The sequence below is a fragment of the Apus apus genome, chromosome 5 (assembly GCF_020740795.1).
Source record: "Apus apus isolate bApuApu2 chromosome 5, bApuApu2.pri.cur, whole genome shotgun sequence".
NCBI lineage: Eukaryota > Metazoa > Chordata > Aves > Apodiformes > Apodidae > Apus > Apus apus.
In genome coordinates, this window is record NC_067286.1 from 17,017,160 (window position 1) to 17,036,204 (window position 19,045).

The 19,045-nt window shown below is 41.9% G+C and overlaps 1 protein-coding gene across 11 annotated transcripts in view; it reads right to left on the reverse strand.

Annotated features, from left to right (window-relative positions):
* BRSK2 (BR serine/threonine kinase 2) overlaps positions 1-19,045 on the reverse strand; it is a 323,594-nt gene that overhangs the window by 19,028 nt on the left and 285,521 nt on the right. For 6 of the 11 annotated variants that reach the window (XM_051622553.1, XM_051622552.1, XM_051622551.1 and 3 more), the window contains exons 13-18: positions 18,794-18,854; positions 14,212-14,824; positions 13,042-13,090; positions 7,599-7,722; positions 5,483-5,663; positions 4,702-4,791 (exon numbers count right to left, since the gene is read on the reverse strand). In XM_051622553.1, coding sequence (XP_051478513.1) covers positions 4,702-4,791; positions 5,483-5,663; positions 7,599-7,722; positions 13,042-13,090; positions 14,212-14,824; positions 18,794-18,854 — 1,118 coding nt within the window. The remainder of the gene's footprint in view (positions 1-4,701; positions 4,792-5,482; positions 5,664-7,598; positions 7,723-13,041; positions 13,091-14,211; positions 14,825-18,793; positions 18,855-19,045) is intronic. The other 5 variants (XM_051622561.1, XM_051622560.1, XM_051622559.1 and 2 more) reach the window with 1 other exon arrangement.

The following is a 19,045-nucleotide window of genomic DNA, read 5'->3' on the forward strand; positions in this document are numbered from 1 at the left end:
TTTTCTATATGCTTCATTTCAGGACTACTCAGTTAATTTTTCTTACATCTGTTCACTATTAATACTAGAGCTGTTTAGCCAAAAAACAGTGCTCTGCCAATCCAATCAGGCATTATATGGCACCTTTTGTAGGCGGGAGCCATGACAGAAGATGAAGTGATTGCTTCAGACACTACAAGAGAAGTAAGACATAAAGGCTCACACAAGAATGCAGGAAAAAAGATAAAGCTGAGACCTGGGTGAGCCCCAGATAAAACTGACTTGAAGTCCAATTCCAAACTGGCATTTGTATAGCCCTGTTTTGAGTCTGCAGACAGTTTACCTTGCAAAGCACTTCATTTGCTCCTTACTCCCTTGTCTGTCTTGAAGATAAAATCCTTTGCACATTTGGAAATCATAAGTTTCCTACTATTTTTTTTTTATTCAACAAGGCTAAATTCCGGGTCCTGAACTTGTGTCACAACAACCTGGTGCAATGCTACAGCCTTGGGGAAGAATGGCTGAAAAGCTGCCCAGAGGAAAAGGATCTGGGGGAGCTGGTCACCTATGAGCCAACAGTGTGCCTAGGTGGCCAAGAAGGCCAATGGTACCCTGGTTTGTATCAGAAACAGTGTGGCCAGCAGGACTAGGGAAGTGATTGCCCTCCTGTACCCAGCACTGGTGAGGTCGCACCTTGAGTACTGTGTTCAGTTCTGGGCCCCTCACTACAAGAAGGTTATTGAGGTGCTGGAGTGTGTCCAAAGAAGGACAACAAAGCTGGTGAAGGGTCTGAAGAACAAGTCTCACAAGGAGCATCTGATGGAATTGGGGTTGTTTAGTCTGGAGAAAAGGAGGCTGAGGGGAGACCTTATCACTCTCTACAACTACGTGAGAGGAGGTTGGAGCAAGGGGGGGGCTGGTTTCTTCTCCCAGGTAGTGTGATAAAACAAGAGGAAACAGCCTTACGTTGTGCCAGGGGAGCTTTAGATTGAATATTAGGAAAAATTTCTTTATTGACAGGGTAAAAAGTTCTTTACTACAACAGGCTGTCCAGGGAAGTGATGGAGTCACCATGCCTGGAGGTATTTGAAAGACATGTAGATATACTTCAGGACATGATTTACTGGTGGTCTTGGCAGTGTGCTAGGTTAACAGTTGGACTTGATCTTAAAGGTCTTTTCCAACCTAAACAATTACATGATTCAATGGAGAGAGATCCTTTTATCCCACCAAAAGGCAAAGATTCTGAGTATAAGGCTCCTGGACAGAGCAACATATGGATGAGAGACAAGACCAGCTCCTCTCATAGACAACAGTACTCATTCTTGGATCAAAGAGGGACTTGTCCTTTCATGGCTTCACCGGGTTTACTGGGTTTTGTGATACCAGTAATAAGAACACATGGATAGCCATTCTGGTTCAGATGAAAGGCCAAAACCATCCAGTGCTCTGTCCCCATCAGCAGCCACACATAGATATGCAGGAGTGCACCTGCAGGCCAAGCATACAGAACACCTCCTCCTAACACTACCTCACTCTGTCACCACTTTCAGGTCAGAGATTTCCTGAGACTGCTATGGTTTCTCTGTTTAGTAATCCTCATGAATATTTCTGTTCCAGGGAGTTGTCCAGCTTCAGCAAGGAGTTCCACAGATCTTACATTACATGAAGACACACCTTGCAGTATTTTTTTGGTACATGGCTTCCACTAGTTTCATATCATGGCCTCTAGTTCTTTCACTGGGAAGAGCACAGCTAGCTACTTGTTCTATGCCAGTCATGAGCCTGTAGACCTAGTGTTGTCTCAGCAGTTATACCACAGAGGATTTAATGTCCTGAAACATTAAGGCAGAAGGTCGATATGTTGCACTAAAATTTGGCCAACTACGGAGTGGATTTTAGAAGTATTACATTAGCTTTTGGGATAGATCTCATTTATTTACACACTTATTCAGGTAAGGGGGAGGAAGATATTTTCCTGCTTCATATGTCAGAAGAAATTGGCACGGCCAGTATTAGGAAGGAAAAATGGCAGTGAATTGAGGGATATTCAGGGGAAAGGGAGATAAGGTGCTCAAGTGTGACACAGAAACACATCTGCCTAGATCAGGTAGATATCAGGCTCACATACATACACACACACACACAGATACATGGGCAACATGACATCTACAAACACTGTTGTGAGCTGGAGGGAAAGAGAAAGAGGATAGTGTGTTCTGAAACCCAGGCAAGCTTGCTTAATGGGCTGGCATGCTGCATAACAGATCAAAGAGAAGCAGGAGAAAGACTATCAGTGCCATGTGCTTATTAGGTCTTGCTGTTTTGCTTTACAAAATGATAACTGAATCTTTCTCTTATGTGGGTCTCATTTTACACGCATGCATCTTTCACAGATGGCTTTAATCATCCCACCTGTAATGGCATCTGAACTAAAAGACAGGGGAGACAATCACACTGAGGATATGTCTGTACACAGTGAGTTAGAAAATCTCCAGTGCTGGGCCAGTATTGCAGGTCAGACCCAGCAGAAGCCTCAGAGCCATGGTGGAGGAGAGTCAAAGTGAACTGTGTGTTCTGTTGCAGCAATGTGCTGCCTACAGAGTATCTGCAAACCATACCCTGAATAGGAGTAAACCACCACAATTCCCGTGAGGTCTTCAGAGCTTAGAATATGGGAAAAAAAGAGAAAGAAAAAATAATTTGCCTTGTTTCTCATAAGAAATGCTGAGCAATTCTGTGCCAATTTCAAGGAAGCTCTTGCACACATCTTGCCAACCACAGCTACCTAGCTAAGCAAGGTGCTGAATATGACTTCTTGCTGTCCTTTCATCCCTTTATTTTCCCTTATTTTTTTGCTTGTTGGGGTTGTGAACCACAGAGCCTCCCTACTTTGATGCTCAGGTTGTCTCTTCTTGGCAACAATTTAGTTTCCCCTTCCTTTTATCTATTTCTTGTACTCTGCTCCAAACTATTTTTTTCAGGTTGAATTCTTTGTCTCTTTTTCAAGAGACTTGCATATTCCTGATCAGATCAGGTGATATGATACAGGGCAGTTTGGCATTCAGTGTCTCATAAGCTGTCTTGTCTAGATAACTCCCTGGGCATGGGAATTATCATTTTTAAGTTTCAAGAGACCATTCATTTTCATTTTGCTTCATGTAGAGTTATCCATTCCACTTTGGCATTAAAGATCAGGCTGGGTTTTCCCTAATATGCTCTCATGTAGCTTTAGGCAGTAGAAAGAGATCTATTTCTCACAGCACAGTTTGCACTAAACACCTGTCTGAGCCTTAGTCAGATGAATGTTTTTTATTCCTGCTCTCATGGAGATATTCAGCTTCAAATGCAAGTATGCAAGAGGGTCCAAGTCCTTCTAGAGTGCTCACTAGCTAAAACATGCCAGGGTGAAGAAGTTAAGAGAGATCACCATGATATTTACTTTTTAAACAGTTTTTTCCTCACTAGAAAATAAGGATACATTTCTTTCCCTAAGAAACAAGGAATCTATTTGCACATTGTTCATGCAGCAGGGGTAACATGTTCTAGACTCAAAGGATGCCTTTCTGTCTAATACCACTCACTCCTGCTTAGCCCTAGCATTCACCAAGAGGGGAAGGGCTGGCAGAAAATTCTGGTTGCTTCTTTGAGTTTTACTTCATTTCAAAAGTACAGACAGCAAAAAACCTGAAACCTCACTTTTCCTGTTTCCTAGCAGAATAACCCATGTGCTGGGCATCCTTGAAGTCCAGCATGCAGAAGGGCAGGCACCAACAGAGGGAAAAAGCAAAGTAGAAAATAGTATTTCCTGAACTGAGCATATTTCTCTGTTATGTAGTGACTGGAGAAAGAAGAACGGATTCTTCCCAATCCTCCTGCCTCTTTGTCTTCTTCCTGCAGCCTCTGCTCTCTGCCTTGCTCCTGTTTCTCCCCTGTATCTGTACATTCTTTCTGCTTCACCCTATTTGTCCTTCCCTGAAGCACTCCCAATAGCTAAGATGATTTATTTTTTGTTTGTGTCACCACTAGTGTTCAGAGTGAACATCTGCTACATAATGATGGGATGAAGCTAGTTACAATACTCAGGATGCCTGCAGATTCAGACTGATGTCATTGCACAGGGTCACACATGTAAGGCATTCTTTACTATCATGAGGAATTGAAATTTTCTTTAAAAATAGATAAAATATAGCTTCTGCAGAACCTTAGTACATGATTTGTGCTACTGCAGTATTAGGCCAAGAATTTTACCACACTATTGGAAACTCTTAGCCACCTTCTGACCATCTGAAAATGCTGCTCTTAATGGCTAAGTTAAAAGTAGCTCTCAACTTTGTGCTGGGACCCTTTGAAGTTTGATATTTCTAAAGCATGCCTGAAAGGTTTGAAAATCAGGTATTTTCTAGACCTTGTGTCTATTCTGGGAGATTCTGGAGCCAGAGAAATCTGGAAGACCTATTAATGATGCAGCTTTTGATGGGGAAGTGAGCAAATGGCTCTTTGGGTGGGAGAAGGGCAGAAGCTGTTCAACTGGGGAATGTGTTGGAGTGGGAATGAGAGAGGGAGCAGTAGGGTGGGTGTAGGGAATTACTGCTCTGTCTGAATGGAGCTTGTTTTTTGCTATAATCAGAGGGATGGCCTCCCTCAGCCTCCTGGTACTGAGAGGCAGTTCACCTTCCTGTCCCTGCTAAAGCAAGGTGCTCAACAGTAGAAAATACTTACCTGATAACTGCTGCACTGAAGGCTGGTCATGTGTGCTTAACAACTGTGCCTGAATGGTTTCTACTACCCTCTTAAAACGACGGCTTGGACCTGTGAGGAGAGAAGAAGCACAAAATGGCTGTGAGAGGAATGGGAGCCAAATCCTCATAAAACCCAGGAGGGTGGGGAAGGATCAGAAGCATCTTCCTTTCAATCTTGTCCCCAAGAGGATACTGACAGCATATCTGTCCTTCAGCTGAAGGCACAGCTTTGAGGAACTATCATGCAGTCCTCACATTCATAGGGACTGTGGTATCCTGGACTTAACAGGAGGAAGGATGGCTTCTGGGCTCCTATTGTGAAGACAGAAAAAAAGCTGGGTTTTTTGTTTGCTTGTTTGTTATAACCCCTGCCAGGGTCATGTGGCCACCCAGAAGAAAAGGGTAACTGCAGGTTTCTGTCAGAAGGAAGAAATCAGTGGCCTCACAGTGCTCAGCTGAGAAACTGAGACCTTTGAGTGAAATGAGGAAACAGTACAGGGAGCTGTTGAAACCTGATGTACAGAGCAGCCATTTTAGCATGGTGGTGGCAACTTTGCCTTTTTAGGAATCTCTTTTCCTCCCAGCATTTCCATCACTACCAATACCGTTTTTGCTCCTGATGTCTTCCTTGACCCTATCTGAATTTTCCCCTGATGTCAAGACAGTTACATTAGTTCTCCTGGCAGAGCTCTCTTTGCAGGCCTCTGTAACAGCAAGGACAAAGACAGCTCGCACCCATTTTACAGCTTTGCCATAGATACCTGATAAGAGTGTGAAAGTGACAGAATAGATCCCGTTCTCCTTCTGTGCCTCTCCCCCTTCTGTGTATGTTATGTCCACCTGGAACTTCACTGGCTTCTGGAAGACAGCAGGACCTCCTGTGGACTTATATTCTGCACGGAAACTTGTCTGTGAGATGACACTGTGACTGAGGCTTGGAATCTGAAACAGGTTGGTAGAAGGAGATAATAGAACCAGAGCACAAAGGGAACAAAATTGCCAAATTCAATTTAGAACGATACACATTTCCTGAGTGGGTAAGATTTGCTAGATTTGCTTCTGGACCAGATTTTATAATGCACAGACTGTTCTTGTGAAATCAGTAAGATTGTAGGTTGCTTGGCACCACAGAAGACTGCATTGCTCCTTACAGGACAGAACTAAATTTAAAGGTTGAATATTGGTGGAATTCCCAGTATGCTTATACATTTAGACATATTGCACCACTTTATACACTCAGTCTTTCTTTTGCTACTTATCTACCACTTCTGAGAAATGTCTTTTGCTGAGTGAAAACTGATAGTAAGGGAAGAGGCAGAAAAGTCAGTGGGAGATGAGACTGGAAATAAAGGACCACCTGAGTAGCCTGATCTGATCCTGTTTTGAGCAGACCTCCTTAAGTCCTTTCCAACCTCAACTGTTTAGTGATTCTTTGACAACAAACAGGCATCAGGACACGAAGCAGACACCTAGTGGTTGGGATATTCACAGAGAAAGTATGCCTGCAAAGAATTTATTCAAACCACAACTCCTATCAATACATAACAGAACTCTGAGAAGCTTTCTGGTACCATCCAATACCTGTATTTTCAGACCTGTGGTAGAATTTAATTGCCTAATGTTCCAGCATTTACTGTTCACAGCTCCTGCCAAAATTTAACATACTGACATTCTATTCATCACTTCATAAAGGCATAGATAAAAAAACCCCAACCAACCAAAAAATCCCCCACAACCAAATCACTTGGAAATCTCGCCTCTAATTTAGGGGGGAAAACAAAATGAGTTCTGAGAAGCTGAATTTCAGAACCTACTTAGCAGGTTGTGACACTGCATTTTGGTTTGAATTTGGCTCTAAGAGATTCATAGAGTTTGCACATAAATCACTAATTACATCACACCTCAACCTATACACATGGGGCATGCACAGGATCATCAATATAGACACTAGGGCACACTAGGCCACAATCCAAACCCCACAAGCACAACTAAATGCATGAAACTGATACAGTAACATGGCTGCTTCAAACCAATTTGAGAGGGATGCCAGTGGCTGATGCTACTGTGCTGCACTTGCTCCTTGTACACCTGTGCAGTTAACAGGATTATGGTTTTTTTTGGGGGGAAGAAATTGATTGCAGCATCATAGAGACCAAAAAGGAGTGCAACATTTTGTGGAAAACGCTATTAATTCAACAAACAATGTAAGAAATTAAGTCTCCTTCTCTTCATTCTACTGAAAAAAAAAGTCTAGTTATGTTTTGAACTACCTTGCATTGAGAAATCTCTCAAATTTACTGTGCTAACTTTTCTTCATTGGTACTTCTAGACAGTGACAAAAAGGACTTTCTGTAGAAAAAAAAAGACAATTTCCCTCCGCTTTCCCAGACTGTAAATAAACCACATCTGCAACAACTGCTACTCCAGTCACCAGGGGAAATTACCTTATTTTCTGCCACATGGCATTGAAGAGAAGATTTAAAGTAACAAATGCAGATGTAAGACAGGATTTTTGTCTGACTAAAGTGATGGAGGGCATGCCCAGCAGAGGGAGACTCAGTCTGATGTCCAGAAGTGACTAAGCAGCAAATGGCTGCTTGATACCAACCAGCAGTGCACCCTAACTGCAGTGACGTTCCACTGGAAACCTGGAGACCCTGTTAAGAAGCCTGAAATATTTTCCCACCTTAGAGGGTACTATTTACAGTTAGAAGTTCAGGTAGAGTCCAGTGGAGGTCTGAACTGACAGGCCATGTAAAATAAATCCACAGAGGATACATTTGAAGGAATAGAGACCCTGCCCAGAAACACATGGCACAAAGAATCCTGGAACTGACCAGTGTGCAATGCCCCCAAGAGGCAGCTGGAGTGACTTACCGAGAGAAAAGCATGGACAATATCAGCTTTAATGGAGCTTAGTGGTTTGTCCTTAATGACCACAAAAATCTGTTCTTCTTTCTCCAGGTTGATGAAGTTACCAAACCAGGATTTTTTTGCAAGCCTGATGTGATGAAAAGAAATAATATTTAGAATTTTGAGCAGTATTTCTTACACCCTCCCAGATAGAAAAACACTAAAAAATACAGAAGGAAGTTTTGCTAACACTCAGTGGCATGAAGAACAACGTTTCCCTTAGTGAAAATTGTTAAAATGGTGGACCACCTAGTCTTAGTCTGGCAACACCTGTGGCCAACAATGAAAAATCAGGAGCAATGGTAACTCCTTCGACTTAGCCAATATACCACTTAATACTGCATAGATACAGTGCATATAAGACAGAGGACATAGTCCTGGCTTGCCTCCAGAGATCTCTCAATTTCATGTGACACTATGTGGATGCTGGTAACATGGAGATTTAAGTTCCTTTGCAACCAATTTCAACCTCTTTGGTGTTCTAGGACTTGGAAAGCTCATTTTTCTGAAGGTCTCCTGTTGGGCTGACAGTACAATCACAGGATCTTGCTTTTTAAAGCAAGCTGTAGGTTTTCATTGGACCTCCAACCTGTCAGTGAGTAAAATCCACTCCTACACAGAGGCCCAGAACAAAGACTGTCCTATTCATTAGTCCCATTCAGCATGACTATGTAATGAGTGCACTCTAGCCATTGTATGAAGGCATGAATTTTCAGCACTAATAGAGAAGGTATCAACACCATGCAAAACACATTCAGGCTTTCCACTGACAGCACAACTTTGCAGTTCCTTTCAGCATCAGATGGTGATTTCATCACAAAATGAAACTGCTGTTTTCTCACACTGATCATCTCAGCAAATGTTCAGTTTTGCTTATTGTTTCACCATTTCAATGCATCTTGTTGACATTCCCTTTTAATTCAAACAGGCTAAGGGAAAAATGCAGGGACATGAATGTTATTGGGAGACACTACCCAGAACCTGAAGGTAGCACCTCTGACAGGAGTAGTTTTGAGGGGAGAGAAGATGCTGTCAGCTGTGAGATACAGTGAAATAATTACTGGACCAACCTAAACCCCAGGGAAATTCCACTGAAATTAGCCATATTCACATAAGGAAGAATTTAGCATGAAGATGTCAGAAATAAAAAGACCTGCCACCATGTGACTGCAGGTTTTTTCCTCCACAAGATACTTCGTAATGCCCTGATAAGTCCGTTTTGCACTGTGGCAACCAAGAGGCTTTCATTTATTTTGGTGGACATACACCACTCAATGGAAGAAGACAACCTCTCCAGACAAGGAAACCCATCTGCAAAGAGGATCAGTATATATCAGTTTTCCAGCAAAGCCAGCTGGAATTCTCCACAGCTGGAGAGTTATTAGTAGATCCACTTTCCATTTCACTTTCCAGACTCGGACTGAGGTGGAATGAGGAAGGGCAGAGATGAGGACGGAGTAAAGCAAACTAGGAAACTAATTTGAAGACTAGACCTTTGGGATGAAGACTAAAGCTTGACCTCAGCAGCACACAGCAATCTGCACTCACTCCCCATTCCAGAGTGTTCCATGAATCACAGAACTGTCATCTCACTGCCCACTTCATGCACAAAGTAGGAAAGAGCACAACTGTAGGACAGCTTGGCTGTGCAAATAATCATTTGCTTCTACTTACTGCAGGCAACAAAAAACAAAAATACAGAAAGATTCACTCACAATTTGGTAAACTAGTGCCCCCCACTCAATTAAGTGGGCTGGAAAACTGAAACTCCCTAAAATATTCATAGGCAGCTGTAAGTAAGCCAGAGAGCCAGAGATTAGCATAGGGAGCCTTAAAGCGAAAGGGCCTCTCATTTAAATGGGTTGTTAAGGAGCCAGGGTTAGAGTGTGAAAGGAAATTACATGCTAATTAGCTCATGTGTCTTGCACACACCATAACAACTCCGCAAGTCCCTGGAGAGCTGGGGCAATAGCTTCCTGCATGTAAAGGGTCTGTGCTCATTAGTAAATTAGCACCTGGTTATCCATCTAAAATGGCTCGTTGCTTTAGACTTGTATGTATTAAAATCAGAACTGGGGTTGCCTTTTTAGACTCCAGGGGCCCAAGCTTCCACACATGGAAGCTGGATCTGGAAGACGTGTGCATACTTAATTACAGGTCTGCCATATGAAAATGGAAGATTCACTGATAGCCTGCTTGGGCTATGTTCCAGCTTGTAAATCACTGCAATTCACTAAATAATTTTGCTTGTGTTGCATAAGATGGAAGAGATGTCACTGGCCTCTCCTGTTTCTGGAACGAATAGGATTAAGATATAGCAGACAGTCACTGGCTTTTCTCTCCAAGATTAGCAGAACTAGCTGTGCTCATACACCTGGGGAACACGCTTACTGAAGAAGAGGGGGAAGCTTTGGTGTAAAATGACACAATAAAGGCTTCCCTCCTCTTAGAGGGTGTTAAGTGCTACTAACTTGGGTTAAAAATGGGTATAAATCCAGGATTCTCAGCACCCTGAATAAGATGGTGTAGATCTCACAAGATCATGCTGTAAGCAGTAAAAAAATGAACTTAAAATTAACAATCTTCCCTTGTCATGGAAAACTCCTAAGGGGCAGGGACACTGGAGATATGTGTAGGAGGCTGGGTATGTAAATTACTCTAGGGAATCTAATCAGGTGTCAGTTGATGAAAAAGCAAATAGATTAGCATGAAAATGGAGGCTGGAGCTTTATTGATTCACACTGAATTTCTCTCTGCTATAATGTTGATCCTGTTCCTACTTTGGAGTGTCTGACTGCATTGTCTTCTAAAGAGGTGTCACTGTCTACCCTATCTGTCCCTAAGTGCACGGAGCTGTAATCTCCAGAGGTTTACCTGCTTGGCCTAAATAACAGCATTTCTACTAAAGCAAATGAAGTTTTGGAGATTTAAAGCAGCTGGAGGTATGTCTCTCTATATAACACCCCTAACACATTTTCTAGGACTTTTTCATATGAGAAAGAATAGCATTACCCAGACATGTCAAAATGCATTACCTAATCATCAGGTTTGTTAAATGAATCATAGTCTTAAAGAATGCTGTACCAGAGCAAGGACATATATTTTTATTGCTCAACCCACGAGGTCAACACAGCTCTTCATAAGAATATATTATTTCTTAAAGAAAGGAAGAAAATACTAGAAAAAGATGTGGAAGTGGGCACTGAGCAACAAGAAATCTATGGTTAAAATATAATCCAGTTAATTTTTTTTTATGGCTTTTATTATGTTTACTGCAGGGTGCAGCCCAACTGAATTCATTAATTTGGCAATTATAGAGAAAGAGAAAAAAAGGGCCTTAAGGCTTTGACTTGCATGCAAACTGCCTCAAATGACGGGCACTACTTTTCTATACTAGGTTTGAAAGAGTGAGTTGGAAGCAGAGAAGACAATAAATTAACAGAAGAAATTCCACTAACATATATACATGAAGGGGAGGGAAGGGGATAAATTTATTTCTGAAGCTCTTCTGCTTTAATGGCTTTAAAAAAATTGAGGTGAGAGTATAATGTATTTATTTGATAAGGATGTGTGCATTGTATGAAATACTCTCATGCCTCTCTATTAGTAAATGCTCCAAATTGTTGAAAACACAATTTATTCCACTTTTCTTCCTGGACTTATTTTACTAACCTTTGTTATTCCCTGCTTTTCCCTCTCCTGAAGCCTTTATCCCTCTCCATTCTGCAGCATTAGATATAGAATGCCCATCTTACAGCAGATGAATGGCAGGTCTGGGGAAAGTTGTGAAGGCAGTACCATTATCACCAATTACAAAAGTTTGGGCCCAAAATTTCCATCTACGACTCATGAATATTTCACACTAGTATCTTGACAAAAGACCAAATTGCTTTGGTTGGCAGGGCAAGTCTATGGGCACTGGGTGCACAAACACAAGCTGTGAAAATAAAAAGAAATAACTTGGCATTTGTTGCATATATTAGGAAGTGCTTGGAGCAGCACTCTCTGGCAGGGTCTTCCAAACCTGCCATGCAGTGACGCATATTTGTGCAATGAGATGGTTGAAATGCACCCTAACTTTTAGGAATGAGTCTGGTGAATATGAAACAGATTCTGCATGTCCCAGTGCAGCTACCCAGAATTAACACTGCATTTAATATTGCAGCCAGTTATCCTGAAGACGAAACTCTCCTATATTAAGAGGAAGACTTTTTAGTGCATAGTTAGGGACAGTATAAGCCATTGATTATCATATCCACTCCCCAAGATTGATGATCTGCTTGACAACTAAATGAAAGAAGAGAGAAAGAACATGTTACAAATCCAGTAAATTCAGCAAGCCATGAGAAAATCAAGAAGTGGGCCCATGTGAAGTCCATGAGGGTCAACAAGGCCAAATGCAAGGTCCTGTACTGGGCTGGGGAAACCTGCTGTATCAGTCCAGGCTGGGGATGAATGGATCGAGAGCAGTCCCGTGGAAAAGGACTTACGGCTTCTGGTACATGAAAAGCTGGACACGAGCTGGCAATGTGTATTTATAGACTGGAAGGTCAACCACCTCCTGGGCTGCATCAAGAGAAGTGTGACCAGCAGGCTGAGGGAGGTGATTCTGCCCCACTACTCTGTTCTCGTGAGACTTCACCTGTAGTACTGTGCCCAGTTCTGGAGTCTTCAACACAGGAAAAACATGAACATGTTGAAGCAAGTCCAGAGTAGGGCCACAGGAACAACCAAAGGGCTGGAGCACATTTCCTATGAAGACAGTCTGAGAGTTGGGGTTGTTCAGTGTGGGGAAGAGAAGGCTTTGGGGAGACCTCACAGCAGCCTTCCAGTACTTTAAGGGGGCCTATAAGAAAGATGGGGACAGACATCTTAGCAGGGTCTCTTCTGATAGGACAAGGGGTAATGGTTTTAATATAAAAGAGGGCAGACTTAGACTAGATTTAAGGAGGAATTTTTTTACAATGAGCGTGGTGAAACACTGGAAGAGGTTGCCCAAAGAAGTGGTAGATTCCCTGTCCCTGGCAACATTCAAGGCCAGGCCGGACAGGGCTCTGAGCAACATGATGTAGTTGAAAATGTCCCTGCTCAATCCAGGGGGGTTGGACTAGATGATCTTTTAAGGTCCATTCTAACCCAAACTATTCTACGATTCTATGTTTCTAAAATGACGTGGTTACTGGGAGACTGTTTCATCACCTTCTGAGCCCACTGCCATTACTGAAGTATAGATTTTATCCAGGATGCTTAGTAGAAGAACCACTTCACATCTTTATCACACTCACAGGATAACAGGTTACAATCACACACTGATCCAGAACATGAATATGTCACCCTGTGACATTCAGGCAAGGAAATTACACTGGTATGTCGTGGAAAAAAAGTAGTGTACCGGAAAATTACTTACTCTGGGGATGATTCTGGGGTTAAATTAGACATCTCCTCTGGTGTAGGTACTGCCGGTGCACACAGCCAAAGAGAGGGAAGGAAAAAAGAAATGGATAATTCAGTACATCTTTCATTTTCTACTTGTATACCAGTGAAGTCCTTGAATTTGTCCACTGCCTCTGCAGACTAGTTCTGACATTTGAATATTGTCTCTAGATCACTGGATCTAATCAAGTGGTGCATTTCAAGGCTCACCCTACCCTTTCTTAAATCATGTAATCTTGCAATGGCTTCAAGGGTTTCTGGTTCAGACCCAAATACTGCATCAATTTGATTGCCTTACAGTTGCTTCAAAGCCCAGTTGTATGCAGCTCAGTCACTGCTGCAATTCCCCACAGCTCTCTGACCATCTCAGAGACAATGTCTCTGACCATCACAGTTCAGAACCTAACTCTTCTATGGCTGTAATTCTCCCAATAATTCTCTGTAATCACATCCTAGTTCCCTGGAAAACCACAGGGTGTTGGGATAGCTGCTGATGACATCTGAGGTTAATGCATGCGACTTTGGGTGCCCTTTGCTTAAATGCAAAAAGCCACCTGGAGTTTGAAGAAGAAATTTTTGCACATCTCAACACTCTACAGACTCTGAAAATTGAAAGAGGCTAGCAGATAAGAAACCATCGATAGTATTAAAGAGATTTTTACACCAGTTACCAAAGAAAGTAAAACATCATTAACTGAGATGAAACAAGCTGTGATTCAGAAGGACAATTTCAGCCTACTGCCACTAGCTCCCTTTTTTCAGCAGAAAAGCTCAGCCTGTGGCCAAGGAGAGGCAGTGGAGTACAGCCAGAGCGGAATGGCAGAGCTCTAGGTTCCCTGACAAAGTAAGTGGAGAAGCTGAAGATAAACTATTCTTATGTTCTAGAGACACAACAGGGATAGTAAGAGCTGTATGGCTAGAGCGTGAATAGGGCTCAGGATATGCTGTTGAAGCAGGTACAGTGGCACAGCGAACCTACTCACACCTTCCTTGGGCTAGGGCTGCCTGACACTATTGCTTGCATTTTCAGTACCAATATTCACTAGTCAGTACATGAAATTTGGAGACTCACAAACAGGTATCAATTTGCCACTGAATATCTGCCCAAATCAGAACCACACTGTATGACTGGGTGAGTACTCACCTTGCAATTTCCGGCGATGGAAGCGAGGAGACCCCAGGAAACTATTCTTGATGGAGTTGAGCCTTGTCCTCCATGGCATTCCTCCAATGCTGGGGCTGGATGGTGGTGTTGGGTTGGGTGTGCCTGCTGGGCTCTCCTTTGGCGTATGGACAGGTGTCCCCTTGGGGGTAGGGAGGGGACTTCCCCTTGGAGAGGGGTGAGGGGTGACCTGTATGATGGGGATAGATTTGGTGCTTGGGTCAGTACTAGAAGGGAGCAATCTAACAGGAGACATAGGGTTGGTCTGCATTTTAGGAACAGCCAGCTGTGGGTTAAAGCTGGCAGCAGGCAAACGGCCCTGAGCATTCTGCACAGGAGTGTTGTGGGAAGAGGAGGCGCTGGTATTGCTGGTAGGGAGTGGGTTGGATTTAGTAGACTGGAGTGGTTTTTCGGCCAATTTGCTCTTGGATGGCAAAGTCTGCGTCTTTGGGTTGGGCTGAAGTGCTGGCTTTGGTTGGAGTACATGTCCAGGCCTGGAGGCGTTCCTACAAGCATCAGGGTCCAAGGAGACTTGGGGTCGGGGAGAGAAAGGGAGGTCGGAGGTCTGAGGGGGGATGAAGAACTTTCTGATAGGCTACGAGACAGACACAAAGTGTCCATGCACATCAAAAACAGTGAAATACGCATAGAGCGGGCGAGCAGAGAAAGGAAAGTCAGAATAAAATCCATCCAAGTCACAAAGATGCACCATGTCACAAGGAGACACAAGAGATGGAGGTGGAGGGATAGTGGAGGGGAGGGATTTTGCAAAGAAACAAAAAAGAACAAACAAACAAAAAACAAAAAAAGACATGCAGTTAGCTGGGAACACAGCATAATCAACAACAGCAGCAGCGGCAGCAGCAAGAACAACAGTGTCATAACAGGCTTCATCATATTAACCAACCACGTGTCAGCAAAGGAAACTAACACAAACAGAAGTAAACCAAAGGAAATGTAAAAACAAAAAAAAAAAACAAACCAACAAACAAAACCAAACAAAAAACAACCAAAATGCAAGTAACCAAGAAAAAAGAAGAGAGAAATGCCATCTCTCTGGGATTGTTCTGATTGCCCTGCACTGTGAGAAGCACAATGCTGTAGGGAGGTGAAGAAGGGGAAGAAGAACCACTCAAGCCACAGACAAATTGAGATGTGCCAAGAATGGGACCACCTCTTTCAGTTCCAAGTGCCCATATGCAAACCCAGCCGAGAAATTAAACTCAAAACAGGTGTGTGATACATACGGAGTGGTAGGTGATGCACACAAGTTACTGCACACACCAGTCAGAACCTCTTTCCTTCCTCTTTAGCCCTGACTGTGGCTAATGCACACCCCATCTGCAGCCACCCATTGCAGAAAGGGGGAAAAGGGAGAGTGATGCCATGTGGGCCTCTGGTCTCATCCCCTGGCCTCGAAGGTTAAACCACACAGCATTCACTTGGAAGCATCAGAGCACACACCACCAGAAGAAAAATATCAACTCAGGTTGGTGTCTGATTTGTAAACATCTACAGCAAAAACTTCAGAGGCCTGGCAAATCTATTTATCTGGGAAGAGATGACACTTTCCATCAGACTTTATGCTCCTCCTGCAACCTACATCACTGCATCAAAGGACAGCTCAGTATTCAGAATTTCTGTCATAAAGTCTCAGCAATATTTGCCATTAAGTCCCAGTTCTGTGGACAGGGTGGGTTGAGCCATTGTTTTGTAAGACACAGTTTAAAAAGAAAAAGACAACCAAAGATCATAATCCATCACTGAGTTATCAGAAGGGATTATGAATGTTTTTTTTCCCAAACAAAAACTTTTACACGTGTGAGAGGCATTTTGGGAAACTATTTATACATCAACAGAAAACATCAATACACAGACTTGGGAGGATAGAAGCCTTTTAAAGGGATACTAACAAGCCAAAAATCACATTTAAAACAAAACTTATGTCCTTACAAAACATTGCTGTTGACACCTTAGATTACAAGTACTGGCAGAATTGTAAAAAATGAAGTTACTACTCAAGATCTTTAGCTTTGATCTGCACTCAGATTCTGATTTCTATAAATTATTAACTATGATACATTATTTATCACCATTAGTATTATTTTTATTATTATTATTGTTCTTGTTGCTATTATTGCTATTATTATTATTATTATCATCATCCATCCTTGACACCTAAAAGCTGTTATCAAACACTGTCCAGATATACCATTTACATGTAACCATGCCTCAAATCTCAGTCCCAGGTAAGCACACTTGCTAGTGAGCTTACCTCCTGTGTTTGATGGATTAGCACAATGTTGCCATTTTTTTAAAATGCAGAAATGTATTTCAGACTTAATTCCTAAAATTATTTGCATCCAAGTTTTGTAATTAATTTAAAGAATGTAGGGTTTGGTTAGGTCACCAAAATTAAAAGAAAACCACGACATCAAAAGGATTGTAAAGTTAAACTGAAGTGTGCCATGCTGGTAAATTCTGATTGCCCATTAGAAAGAAAGGGGAAAAAGATTAGGAAAGTGATTAATTTATGGACGTCACTATCAGCATCTGAATATTAGCCATTTGCAAATTACACCAATGGTTATAAGCCAAAGATTGTTGATTACAAATGTTTCCTTGCAATTTTTGTATCTTACGATGGTTTGAGAATCAAATTTAAAAGAAACTAAGTCAAATTCAACTCCCACTTAAGCCATTAAGAATCTGAAGGGGCACCATTAATTACCACTTTTTTGGTACTGAAATAAAAGTGCAAGATTAGATCTGCATTTCAGCTGTGCAATGGGGAACACCATTAGCCAGATCTCATGAGATTGAAGAACTCTTAGTTACTGTCCAGTTCAGTTCCTCATAGAACTGAACTTAAGCAGCACAAAGAATGAAATAAGTATTTAATTTTTCAAGTATGTTTTCTTCCAATAATCTAAGGTGCTATTAGAAGCTTAGGTAAGGAAGGTAAAAGAAATATTATTTTTATTCCAACATGTTTTTTTAAGCCTCAAATGTGACCCATCTTAACATTGTTATGATCTGCTGAAAATGCCATCTGATTGCTAACTTCCTTTGAAGACTATTTCATTAATGGCCTATTCAGTAAAAATTATAAGATACACCAACCATGCAACAGATCTTGTCATCCTTATTCTTTGATATGGTCCCACTGAAACTGATCTCAAGAGATGAATTAATTAGATAAAGATTTACGTTTCTGCACTGGATGTTTTGGGCACAAAACTGTTTCCATGCTCTTTTTCAGTGCATTTTTCAGTGGCATGAGAGTTCTCAGACCTCTGTTTTTTTTCACTGACATCCAGGAGTCCCAGAGCAGAAAAAAGGGAATGGATCTTCATTGATTCCTAGCACCTTAAAGATGCAGAGGAGACCACAAACATGTTTATGTCAGTTGCAAAACAGGGTAACAATCAATAGGAACCCAGAATATGTTTCAGAAAATAGTTCAATCAAGCAGGGATTTAGTAGCTTATAGCTTTAGTAGTATATAAACTTACACCTGATAGTGTGTCTTTATGCATAAGAATTACACGCAGAGTTACTGCAGGGTTACAATTTTAAATATTTGGAATACTGATGTCATCTTCATATACCTAAGAGTAGATCCATTGGTGCATCCATACCCCAACACATGGAATATAGAAATTTCTAATGGAAGATAGAGTTTTCTCATGAAATAAGGAAAAGTATGTAGAAATTCTTCGAAGACTGAGCCAGATAAGTAGGTAACATGGATTGCCACAGTCCTACACACTTCTTGATAAGGTCTAGACTTCTGTAAGGATTGAAGTCTTGAAGTGACTAAACTGATCTTTTCACACATTAGGAATACTCACTCTTATCCCTAAAGAAGTCATCAAGGAGAGGGAGGCCTCTGTCATTGCACTCAAGAAGTGTAATAACTTTGCAACAGAGGTACTATCAGGCATGTTTTGTACTAGCTGAGTGACAGTATTAGTTGAGTACTGGCATTTAGTTGACTATATATTTAATAAGAGCATGTGAATGTACCTTATTTATACAAGGTTAAGTGTTGTTTTCTCTTCTTCATTAGTCAACTTCTTTCCTTTTAAATTTTCTAGAGCTCAAATTTATATCTTTTATTTTCTCAGACTCCTAACACAAGCTATTCTGAGGCAAACTGAATCAAGCTGGTTGTAACTGGCATGGTTTGGTGCTCTACTGTGACCTGATTGAAGGTAGCTGTGAAATGGTTCCTGACATTTGGTCTTAAGCCACGCCATATACAGACCTCAGCTAGGTATGGCAGTGTTTAGTCCTAGCTACATTATTCTATGTGCTTATGAGACTGAAAAAGGGCAGGGGCACAGTGAGATCCCTGCTAACAGTGCAGGGAACATGTATGAGAAATTCTTGGCTTGCATTTGTAAATAGCATTTCCCTCAGCACCCATGAAAATTTACAAGCTGCCAAGAAAAAACAAAACATCCCAGCTAAGAGCCTTGCTCTACAGCAACAGATGTTGAAAAGCATCCAGCACATATGAGTGAATTCGACCAACAGATCTTGAAGCAGCACCACTTACCCTTGGACTGCTGAGAGGACTGGTGGAGAGCCCAGACGACGCTCCGCTGATTGACCGAGACCTGAATGGACACAATAAGGAAAACACCCCTCAGAAAACTTGGCCAAGCAAGAACCCTGAAAACCAGCCACCACAGGCACAGGCATGAACTGAAGAGGAGGAGGGAGGCTGTCACTGTAAAGGAACATGACTCCTTCCTTTCACTACTGTCTCATTTTCCAGTTGTCCTATCATCAGAACAAAGAAATGCTG